The sequence below is a fragment of the Engraulis encrasicolus genome, chromosome 8 (genome assembly GCF_034702125.1).
Source record: "Engraulis encrasicolus isolate BLACKSEA-1 chromosome 8, IST_EnEncr_1.0, whole genome shotgun sequence".
NCBI lineage: Eukaryota > Metazoa > Chordata > Actinopteri > Clupeiformes > Engraulidae > Engraulis > Engraulis encrasicolus.
The window spans coordinates 34,038,521-34,051,020 of record NC_085864.1 but is presented as its reverse complement, the minus strand read 5'-3'; the positions used below and the strand labels follow the sequence as shown (position 1 = coordinate 34,051,020).

At 45.4% G+C, this 12,500-nt stretch overlaps 1 protein-coding gene across 1 annotated transcript in view; it reads right to left on the bottom strand.

Moving 5' to 3' along the window:
* Positions 1-9,289: 9,289 nt before the first annotated feature.
* The window catches only part of LOC134453841 (uncharacterized), a 4,243-nt gene continuing 1,032 nt past the window's right edge, over positions 9,290-12,500 (bottom strand). The window contains exons 1-2 of the mRNA XM_063204591.1: positions 12,135-12,500; positions 9,290-11,624 (exon numbers count right to left, since the gene is read on the bottom strand). The exon at positions 12,135-12,500 is cut by the window's right edge and continues 1,032 nt beyond it. Of these exons, the coding sequence (XP_063060661.1) occupies positions 9,678-11,624; positions 12,135-12,500 (2,313 nt within the window). The 3' untranslated portion in view covers positions 9,290-9,677. The remainder of the gene's footprint in view (positions 11,625-12,134) is intronic.

Genomic DNA, 12,500 nt, shown 5'->3' with positions numbered 1-12,500 from the left:
ACGTCTGTCTAGTAGCCCCCATTTACATTTTCAGCAATGCAAAAGCCATTTTTCCACAGTGAAACTGGAAAACATATTGATGGAGAGCTGTCTTAATTCACTGCTGTTTCTGGCCTGTGCTTTGAGGCCCTGCTTGAACAGAGTGTTCTCTCAAAATAACCCCCATGTCTATGTTTTGAAAGATATTTCACTAATCACTATGTGCACTTAGTGATTACATACTAGGGACTTGAGTGGCGCCTCAAATCCTCAAGTAAATGACAGAAGAACACACATTTGCATTTACATTTTCCCCTGTGCCACTTAACAATGCATTAGCACTATAAAGGGCATCAAAATTGCCACCCTGCTGACAGTTTTGAATCTAGTCAGTGTTGCCAGATGTGTCTGACCAAATCCCGCCCAAAAGGTTCTCAAAAACCGCCAAAATGCACTGAATTCCACCCAAAGTCAACAAATTATATTGACTTCTATGGGCCCAAAACGGCTGAAAAACGCGCCAAATGGCCAATTTTCCCAATTTTTACCAGCAGACGCTCATCCTAAGTAGCCCAATTGGGCGGGCACCCGCCCAATCTGGCAACACTGAATCTAGTCCAAATTTTAGATTTTTTTTGTTAACCTCTAATCACTAAGATGTTTTCCTCTTCTGTGTTCAACATTTGCTTTGTGTAGGCCTAATCCATGCATGCACATACTGTGTATTGTTTTTCTTTTTCTTTAATTTCTAATAACATCAATCTTATCACAAATAAAATAGGTTAATTCCATTTCTTGGGATTGATTTTAAAAAGTCTATTATTAATTGATTTCACAGCAGTCTCTTGCACATTCCCACCAAAATGCACACTTGCTCAAAAATGAGATCAGACAAGATTATGGATCATCACAAGGGGTTATCCCTCAATAAAAGCATTTAAGTTTGAATATATTATCCACTATAATCACTTGAACTTGGGTCCTTCTCTAAGTTCGAATCCAATATGGTCAAGAAGACAACCTAGTTATGTCTTCATGCACCATAACCACCTGTAAACTAGAGTGCTGCTGGGACAGGAGTTTAGCCGATGCTATCACCCAATGGGGTCAGTGCATTGCAACGCCTGCAATCGAACGTCAATCGACTGCCCACCATGAGACCACACTCTACTGCACCCTCGCTCTGACCTCATCAGACCACTACATGGCTAACAGCTAGAGCACATACATATCTGTTTGTAGTAGAGCTCACACTGTACCGGGGATGCATTTCTCGAAAGAGTAGTTGTTAGCAGTTAGCAACTTGGGTAGTTGTCAATGGGAAATTGCATTGCAACCAACAAAGTAGCTACCGTAGTTAGCAACTACGCTTTCAAAAAATGCACCCCAGGTTACACCTGTCCACCAATACTTGCAAGAGTTGCAACCAGAGGTTATTTCATTGACTTTTGCTTTGAGCTGGTCAGAGTAATAGACTCCCCCCTTATGGTCTTGAGCCTTAAATTCATGGTCACTGGACTGTGAATTAGGGTTCTCCAGGAGGCCAAGCAGCATCGACCACAAACCTCTCCGTCCGTCGATGCATCTTTCACAAGACCTGGCAGAGCTTTGCCTGACTGCCAGCCTGCCTGCCTACCTGTGTTGCCTCTGCCCAGTGCAAACCCACGTTACGTACGCAGGGCCAGATTAATGCACAGGCCAGATATGGCTGCAGCCTAGGGGCCCATGAACCAGGAGGGCCCTAATTGGTTAAAAGTGAAACATTATGACCAGATGCAATATTGAAAAATGAATCTGTCGTGTTAAGTACAGTTGGTACAGACATGCTATCCTTAAAGAGGTATGCCACTATTTTGGGGCTTAATACAGTTAAAATCGTTGGCTGGGGTTTATAAAGGTGGTAAAGGGTCTTATTTTTCATGTTAAGCGTTGCCTTGCTTTTAGACAAGTTAAAAGAGGGAATATGTCGCTATGCTAGTGAAAGTCAATGGATCCGTGTAGCATTGTAGCATGCTACACGGATACATTGACTTTCACTAGCTTAGCGACATATTCCCTCGTTTAACTTGTCTTAAAGCAAGATAACGGCTTACATGAAAAATAACACACTTTACCACCTTTATAAACCCTGGCCAACGATTTTAACTGTATCAAGCCCCAAAATAGTGGCATACCCCTTTAACCTATAATTATGACACTGTATGTAAATCTGACGTCAGATTTTCCTTCCGGGGGGCCCCACAGCAACCTGTAGCCTAGGGACCCCAGGCTATCTTAATCTGGCCCGTGACATAAGCCTTGTACTCCTTTTCCTTTGCAGAGTTGCAGCCTCTATCTGTGCAGCAGACCCCAGCAAATCTCAATGGCTAGCACTTGCAACCTTGGACATTTAAAATGAGCTGAAGCCATGGATGCAGTACTGTTGTCCAGACTGCCATTTCGTTTGATCTAGGCATGGCCGGTCTTCCAAGTACAAGTGTCCAAGAGTCAACAGCATAAGCTGTATCAAGTGATGAGGAGGCATACACTTCAGGAGTGACCTCAGAGCATCTCTACTGTAAGTAAATTTCTACCACCTGTGCGCGTAAATCTGCAATGGCCCTGACCTGAACTTCTATTACAAAAAAATATGTTTTATTCAATCCTAGGTGATATCCTGTATATGTTGGGTCAATGGTACAATGAATCATTTGCTGCTTCTTACTAACACTAGTTTCACATAAATACTATCTTGTGGAGGTCTGATACAGTTGGAGATATCTGTCACAGTTTATTCAACTGAGCCACAGACTGAATGCTGGTTGTATTCACCTTTAGCAAGATAAATGGTTCTCAGAATGTAACAGGTGTTTTGCACCTGCTATTCAGACTATGTTGCTTCACCTGCACCATAAACAATCAATAACAGTATACCAGACCCTTCAAAAAACACTTTGACAATACCATTTGATGGTTTTTTTTTGTTTTTGTTTTTTACCATTTTTTATTCTGAGTGATATTCGAATATTTTCAACATTTGTAACCTTGCATATTTTTCACACTATCTCAATCTAGTAAGGATCCTTTCATTTGCTTATTTTTCTCTCTCTCTCTCTCTCTCTCTCTCTCTCTCTCTCTCTCTCTGTACATGTGAAGAGCGGGTTGGTAATTAGACTTAATTATGGCTTCATGTTATGATTTTCTGTCATCACACTATTAATTACAAATTTACACTTGCATTATACCATCGGTTTTATGCAAAGCATATTTTTTAGTTACACAGTACAGTTCCTGAAGCAATGTGGGCGTCAGAGGCACTTACTTTACACACTCAGTGACATCATACCAAGCACCAAATGTTCAACCAACAGGTCAAAGGTGTTCTAATTATAATCGACACCCATATGCTGTAACATCAACATAGGTAAAGATAATACTTTAGAATACTGCACGCTGGGTATTGTTCTTTTTCTCTTCACTTTTTGTAGCAACCTAGAGTATGCTGTGTTTTCTGAACTTTTCACATTGATGGAGTTTTCTTGCCTTACACCTGCACTTGGACCACTGAAGGTTTGTCACTTCCACATATTTTGTTAGGTAATACTTTATTTTAGGGTATTTTTTGTAAAATTATGTACGCTGTACATACAAAATTCTTACCCTAAACCTGTATAGTACAGCAGCAGCCTACATAATGTAACAGGCAAGGACCATATGCCCAAAATGAAATGTTACCCAAAGTCAAATGAGGCAAATCAGAGACACATGTAGCCTTTCATATCCAAAGGCATTTCTTTAGCACATCTTCGTGTCAGTGGTGGAAGAGAGATGTCTGAGATGTTTGGCTCATCTGACAATTTGTGGCAGCCACTCATCACTTGCTAAATACTAATCCCATTTCTCTTGATGATGAAGGAGAAAGGTCTCTTTATTGGACCTGCACTTTTGAAATGCTGCTGCTGTTAAAAGTTACACTATCTACTGCATGTGCCTGACGTGGCCTTCAAATTCACAATGCCATCACACAGATCTGAATCTGGTTAACAGATGCCTACAGCTCGACACAGCACGACTCGGCTGCCACTTTTTACTTTACGATTGAGCTGTGTCGTGCCTATTCGAAAAGCAAAAAGTGGCGTCCGATTCGCGCTTTGTCCAGCTGTAGGCATACCTAAAAACCATCAGCGGAAAAGAGGCAAGAATGGCCCTATCGAATATATTGAACAAGTGTACTCTCAGTGTGGTGAACTATGATCTGAATAGATTTTGCCTACAAGCTTTCAAGCTGACAGAGGATGACACAAGGACACCATTGTCTTTCAGGTTTTCAAGATGATATCAGTTCTCTCCCCAAAAAATATCAATTTATTTAAAAGGTGCTATGAATCTGAGCACAATTGTGGCCAAAACTGGCACTGCAATGCCATTCTAAATCAATATTTGACCTCAAGATGTGCCTGCAATCCTTCTGGCAGAAGTAACACGATTAAATGGTTTCTTGCAGCATATTTCTTTAAGAAACCTATGTACAGTATATTCTTTCAGAATGTCCTGTATATACAGTAGACATTAAGGCTTGAGAGAAATCAGGAATTCAGTAAGTCTAATTTGGAATACAACTAGGCTACTGTACATACTATTTCACCTCTTTCGACTTGTTTAATGCAGCAGTCCGTTTTATATACTCACCTGTGGAGTTGTAAAGTAAGGTCTGAAATGTACTTGAGGGAGATGAGGAGAATGGCACGCGATGGCAAACTGCCCAGAGCAAGACTGTCAGGTACAAGGGAGTGTTTTAGTCAGTTTCAGTTTGTTTCCATCGATCGGATCTAGCTGATGAATGCCAGTCCCCAGGAAGAAAGGAGGAATGAAAAGAAACAACAGTCTTTCAATGGTGTAAGGCCACTGCGAGCTGTTTTACATGTGTGCAATGTTGTCAGGGACTTACAAAGACGTGTGATCTGCCCATAACCTTGTGATACGACAAGCTGTCACTATAAAGCAGTTACTTGCCGTTTAGACAACAGGCCGTGCAGCCTCAGACATGACTTTGTCTGAGGGTTTTCTTTATGAGGTAACATTTTGAAAAGTCCTGCCCCCTGCTAGGACGCCATAAAGGAGAGTCTGCTGCATGGAAAAAGAACGATCTCAGCATGTGAGAAATGGGAGTTAGAGCAGTAAAGAGCAGTTAGCTAGCCTGATTATCATAAAATTTCAAATCTCTACTCTTCGAGACTTGGTCTAACCAATAGCATAAAAATTAACATTTCCCAAATGGCATGGTCGACCTGCCTCCCTTGGTTTGCTAATGGTATGCTTCCTGACAAAGTGGGAGGAGTTCCAGATTTTTTGGGAGCTCATGAACGATATTGTATTGCTCTTGGCCTGCCTAGAAGCAATGCTAAATGTGTTGCGTCACTAGGAGGGCGTGGCCTGGCTAGCAGTTAGCAAAAGCGAGATGGAGGGAGAGAGAAGAGAAGAGGAGAGAGAAAATGAGAAAGAGATAGAGTCTCAGAGAGAGCGAACGCGAGAGATAGCAGGTGTTCTCCTCTGCAGAGTCCTTGCATTTCATTCCTTCAAAAAACTCGAACCTGGACATCCTGATCATTTCTATAATTTTCTCAACAACTTGAAGAATGTTCACCCACTGAAGCTCAGTCATGGGCCAGGAGAAAGTTTGCTTGGATTGTACAGTTTGGAAAGATGTTTGAGCCACTTTCTGAGAAACTCACCCACTCACCCAGGAGACAGTTACTTGACACAGACGCAACATCTTCCATCCGCCATCTGTGGACACATCCAGCATGGGTTGTTGTGAGACCATGTCTTTGATGCTCACCTCTTTGGGCCATCTCTGGCCTCTAAGAGAGTCTGGTTGAACCATGGAAAAGATCTGTTGTAACGGTGCTTCACACCACAGATGGAAAGTGTATTTATTATTATGGAGCTATCCTCCCCCAGCAAATCTATTTCGCTCACTGTAGCTCGATTTGTTTTTAAACATGTGCCTATTTGTTGTGCACAGAGTTATTATTGTTATTAGGGATATTGTATGTATATTAGTCGTTCTGTTTTGCATACTGCTAAAAGGTAGGTCTGCCCTGCTATCTGACCTGCAACTGCTAATCCATATTAATGCCAAGGCAACTTTGATTCAACATATGGCAAAGCGCTCCTTGCTCTAACTCCGCAAATACAAAACAGCTTTAAAGGTGTTCGCACGACTCGCAAACCTGACCTTTGACCTGTAAGCTTATGATACGGATCTATACAGCGGGATCTTTTACACTATTATTATGCAAATTCCTATAAGTTCCCCCGAAAGCCATAATGATACATATATGGATAATTTACCCAAAGTCAACACAAGTTGGCACAGCATAAGTTATCCATCACCCACACAGGCAATAATCTGTATTTAAAATAATTGCAGAGGGCTAGTGTGGGGTCTTTGATATCCAAATAGATTTGCATTCAAATATTTCCCGTCCTACAGATTCACCTCTCTGCCAAAGCTTTTGCAACAGAAACCAAGCCTGGAAATAATAAGCATTTTAACACATTCAAAATGCAAGTTCAGCTATTGAGGGCACAGAAATCCCCCCCAAACCATACAGTACACCGAAAGTTGTTCAAACAAATGCTGGAGGGGCTAGCCCCTGCAAAGTATCATGTATAATTCATATGAGAGACACAGCCGGCTGTTGCCTAACAACAACACTACTTCTGTCAGATGTCACCCCCATTAAAGATTGTGATGTGATATGCGCACGTCTAAAAGATCAAGGGTCAACAATATTCAGTACAGTAACAGTGGTGTCCATAACATTGGAAATGTTGCCAACAATTGCTTTGATCAGTTGCAGTAGATTTTCTGTCCTCTAAGTTTTAACACATGCACATGGAAATGTATGTGCATATCTCAGGAGGGCTTCATGTCTTTGTTACACATGGGCTCTGTCTAGGTCTGGTGGACTTGTCACTTTTTGGGGCTGTTAAATCATTATATTCAAAACTCTTTTTTGTTAAAGTAGGCTTGTTATTGGATGTTGACAAGACAAGTTGAAAGAAATCTGTGTGTAGCGCATGTGCGAGCGGCGACACGGTCTGTTATGTGGTATGTCCTGTCTATGTGTTGTGGTATGTCTTGAGGAGATGTGAAATGTTGACCACTTGAGTTTCCCCCTGAGGGATAATAAAGTTTACCTTGACCTTGACCTTGACCTTGAAAGCTAAGGCATGATAATATGGATGGAGATAGGGTTGAGTACTTCAGTTTTGTGGCAATGTTGCAACATTTCTCTCTCAAAACAACATACTGTACACATAAATCCACACAGAGAAGGAGAAGTACACAAGGATCTTTTAGGACTTTTCAATAGACCTAGGTCAATGACCCCATGGCCCTGTATGTATTAAACTTCAGCAGGGGAGAATGAGCCTGAATTGTACTGTGAAAAATGCACATTTTTGTATATTATTTGTATTTTGTTGTCTTGAAATAAACAAAGGATTTAAATGTAAATGCCAGTGGTATCAGTGCAAATAAACCCTTTGTTTGACCTTAACATATGCCCTCCGTAAGCTCCTCCTTAACAATATGGTCATGGTCGTCCCAATTGATTGGAAACAGAATTAACTAATTATATTGGTAAATAGTCTGTAGTCCAAATGTAAAACCTCATTTTGTTTTATCTGAGAGGAGACAAACAGCCCTTTGCGTGAATGCTGAATGCCCTTTTCTCAAAAAAAAAAAAAAGTGCATTGTACTTGCTTCATAATATTTCAAAATGAGTATGAAGACTTTAAGAGAAAGTAAAGTACTTTTATTTCATATAGGCCCACTCATACATGACAGAATTATCTAAGTGATCACTCCATGTTTTTTTTGCTTGACACTCAACAGAGCCTACCTACAGTACATTATATTATTACATTGCATTACTTTTCATTTAGCTGACACTTTTATTCAGAGCGACTTGCATTTACTATTTTCAGGGTATTGGTTACAGTCCCTCGAGCAATGCGGGGTTACATGTCTTGCTCAAGGGCACTTCAGCAATGGATGCAGGTGTAGGGAGAGGTCAGGTGGGAATTCAACCTACAACCCCCAGATTGAAAGACCAACTCCTTAACCATTAGGCCATGGCTGCCCCGTCTGCACAGTAGCACCCACAAAAGTGGCTTGTACACACAATGCTGAAAGAAGCCCACTTTAACAAAAAGCCATGACCACTATAATTCAGCTGAAAGTATTGCATGTAGCAGAGATGAAAACGTATATTCTATACCCTCGGTTCTCTGAGGGAGATAAGTGAGACACAGACTGTGACTCTATGGGGTTTAGCGCCCTCGCGCGACCGCTCTTGAAGCCTTTTTAAACACGCCTATTGGCTGAGTTGAGCTGTCACTCATAGGCGCCCGCCTCCTATATAAACTGTGACAGCTCGCTCATCTTCACATTACCCAGCTCTGCAAGACGAGCGAGCAGGAAGGGGCAGCACAAGTCTGTGTCTCACTTATCTCCCTCAGAGAACCGAGGGTATAGAATATACCCATACGTTCTCTTTCGGTCGAATCGTTCGACACAGACTGTGACTCTATGGGAGTTTTAAATACGCCCCTGAATGCTCATTCCCAACCAGTAAAAAATAACGGGAGTAAAAAATCATGCTGAAAGTGCAAAGCAGTTCACACAGGTCTTGATCCCCCCGCCTCAAGGACAGCGTGAGCCACCGTGGACGCTGTAACATCAAGGCGATAGTGTTTTACGAAGGTGTGCGGTGAAACCCAACCCGCAGCAGCGCAAACAGTCTGGACAGGCACTCCTCTAAATGCGGCCCAAGACGCGGCGACACCTCTCGTAGAGTGAGCTCTGAGAGCAGGGGGGTCTTTCCCCGAGGCCCGATAGGCCATTGCAATCACATCAACAATCCAATGGGACAGCCTCTGTGTCGAGAGCGCCTGTCCCTTAGAATTAGTTGCAAAGCAAACAAATAGTTGGTCGGTACGCCTGAATGAAGAAGTTTTGTCCATGTACAAGCGTAATGCCCGGACCGGGCAGAGGTAATGTAACCTCTCCTGTTCCTGCGAGGAGAAAGGAGGGGGGTTGAAAGACGTCAGTTGTAGATCGCAGCTGCCGTACAACATAGACACTTTAGGAATAAACGCTACATTGGGCCGAAGCGTGACATTATTATTATCCGCACTGAATTCCATACAGGAGGGGTGTATAGAGAGCGCAGTGATCTCGCTCACCCTTTTAGCTGAGACAAGGGCCAGCAAGAGGGCAGTTTTGTACGAGAGGACCTTAATGTTTGCAGTCTGTAGGGGCTCGAACGGGGCTTGGGAGAGCGCGTTCAGCACCAAGGAGAGGTCCCAAGAGGGAACGGTCGAGCGCACAGCAGGTCGAAGGCGTCGAGCGCCCTTCAGAAATCTGTTAGACAGGGGGTGCGCTCCCGGAGATACACCGTCGTAGCCTACATGGCATGCTGAAATCGCTGACAGGTAGACCTTAAGTGTAGAATAGGCCAGTCCCTTCTCGAATAATTCCTGAAGGAACGTAAGTACATGGGTGATAGAACACTGAAAGGGGATAACGCCCTTCTGAACACACCATCTCTCAAACGCCCTCCACTTCATATCGTACACAGATCTCGTAGATGGAGCTCTGGCACTCTGAATAGTTGCAATAACATTCGGTGGCAGACCTATTGCTCTTAATGTGTCCCTTTCACGTGGAAGGCGTGTAGGTTCCACGCTGACGGGTTCGGGTGAACTAACTCCCCCCCCATCTGTGACAGAAGGTCTTTGCTGTTGGGGAGTCGCCAAGGCTGCCCGGCCAGTAAGAGAAAGATCTCCGCTAGCCAGGGCTTGTTTGTCCACCAGGGAGCAATCAGCACCAGCGAGAGGCTCTCCTCTCTCACCCTCGCTAGTACATGTGGGATTAGATGGACTGGGGGGAACGCATACAAGAGAGTGTTCGGCCACGGGTGTGATAGCGCATCCGTTCCCAGTGGGGCATCCCTGTCTCGAATGGAGAAGAACAGTCTGCAATGTGTGTTCTCTCGTGATGCAAATAAATCCACCTCCGCGCGCCCGAAGCGTTTCCACACGAGCTCGATTACGCGCGGGTGTAATCTCCATTCCTGATTGGAGAGGCATGCCCTCGATAGTCTGTCTGCACGCACATTCAGCACGCCCGGAACATGAGTGGCTCTGAGCGACTGTAAGTGAGCGTGTGCCCAAAGTATAATATCGCGAGCTATGCGGTGAAGCCGAAGCGACCGCAGGCCCCCTTGGTGATTTATGTATGCCACTACTGCTGTGTTGTCCGTACGGACTAAAACGTGGTGATGGCGCAGCAAAGGCAGGAAATGCTTTAGCGCTAGGAACACTGTTGTCAGCTCCAGGACGTTGATGTGAAGCTGACATTGGTTTTCTGTCCAAACACCACCCACAGCCAGATCCCCCAGAGTGGCGCCCCAGCCACTCAACGACGCATCCGTTGTCACCACACGTCGTGTCACGATGAGTCCCAGTGGGGCTCCCTGTGACAGTAGTGCGGGGTCCCGCCACGCCAGTAGCGCGCGGATGCATGGGAGGGAAACCGTTATCTGCCGGTTGAGGTGTGCTCTGCGCTCGGGGTGCAAACGGAGCGAGAACACCCATCTCTGCATGTCCCTCATATACAGTTGCCCCAGCGGCACTACTGCTATCATAGATGCCATTAGACCCAGAAGGCGAAGGCAAATACGAAATTTGACTTTCTTTCCCAGTTGGAAATTGGAGAGACACTTGTGAAATGATTCCACTCGTTGTGGCGTGAGTTTGGCACGGAACGTGGTGGAGTCCAGTGTGAGGCCCAGGAAGTGCACAGTTTGAGCTGGGGTTAGCACACTTTTCTGATAGTTTATTCGGAAACCTAGGGATTCCAGATGGCTGCGGAACAGATGTGTGTGTTCCGTGGCTATCTGCGCTGACGGGGCGCATAGAAGATAATCGTCTATGTACCCGAAAATTCGCATGCCTCTTTCTCTCAGTGGGGATATGGCAGCATCCATAATTTTTGTAAAAAGACGGGGTGCAGTAGCCAGCCCGAATGGCAACACTTGGAATTCTAGTGCCCTGCCCTCGAAATAAAATCTCAGGAACTGTCTGTGGTGTTTGTGTATGCTGACGTGAAAATACGCCTGTTTCAGGTCCAATTTTGTGAACCAGTCCCTGGGTTTTATGGACGTAATGAGTTGCTTGTGCGTCAACATTTTGAAGGAATATGTTCGTATGTGACGGTTCAGCGCTCTCAGATCTAAGATGGGGCGAGAACCCCCGTCCTTTTTCGGTACAACGAAATACCTGCTGTAGAACCCCGACCGTGCTACGTGTGGGGGAATTATCTTTACAGCGTTCTGCTGGAGTAGAGCTTCTATCTCCTCTCTCAGTATTCGAACCGAATTTGTATTCACCACAGATGGAGTTAGCCCCTGAAAGCTCGGGGGCTTTCGCGCAAATTGTATTTTGTACCCATGCTCGATCGTAGACAGAACCCAAGGACACGTTACGTGTATGTGCCAAGTCGCTATACGGTGTGTGAGCGGCTCTGGACTGTACAGGGGTATAACTGTGTTTGCTCGTGCGCCCGCGGTCTGTAGTGGGGAGTTTAGCCACTGAGTCGGGGGGCATAGTGGGTATGAGCGTGTGCGAGGGGGATGCTCGGCGCACGCGTTTACTTTTAATAGTATTTTTTCTCGGGGCTGAGGGCTTATGAAACCGTGTTTGTTCGTGAACGACCCCAAAGCAGAGCGTGGGTGTGTGTGAGAGACTTTTATCAGACCCAGAGGTAGAACCGTGGGTATGGGAGTGTGAGTGAGGGCACTGGGGCTTAACAGCTTTATTTGTGTCAACAAGGGGAACATGCTTGTGCGACATTGTGTGTTTACGGACCACCCCAGAGTTGAACGTGGGGGTATCTTGGTTTTGTGACGGGCAGGGCGCGTAATGGCCGGCCCGACACCGTGAAGGCTGGTAGGGCAGCCTAGCTAGGCTGACTTCTTTTTCTTGGGCATCGGGCGGCCACGTCCTCGTCCGGCGCCCGCGTCCAGTTGGATGGTAGGGCGGCGTGCCCATGCACTGTGAACCACGGTCGGCTGTGGAGGTGGCTGAGCAGGGCGGGTCACCGGTATGGTCCGTCTAGCCGTGTGCCACTGGCGGGAGGGTCCGGCAGTAGTAGTAGGCTGGGTAGGAGGAGGGTTTTGTGCGCCCGGGTTTCGGGGGGGTACTGGGTGGGCCAGTTTGCGGGGAAGACAGTAGCCAAAGGCTTCGTTCTCCTTTTTCTTTGACTCGCACCGCGACTGCATTGCCTGCACAGCGGAACCGAATAACCCGGTCGGGTCCACTGGTGCGTCCAGGAACGCGGGACGGTCCTTGTCTTGAATGTTCGTCAGGTTGAGCCAAAGATGTCTCTGGGCTACCACCGTCAGACCCATTGCTCGGCCTATGGCCTGGTTAGAACAACGTGTGGTCCTCATAACGAAGTCCATTGC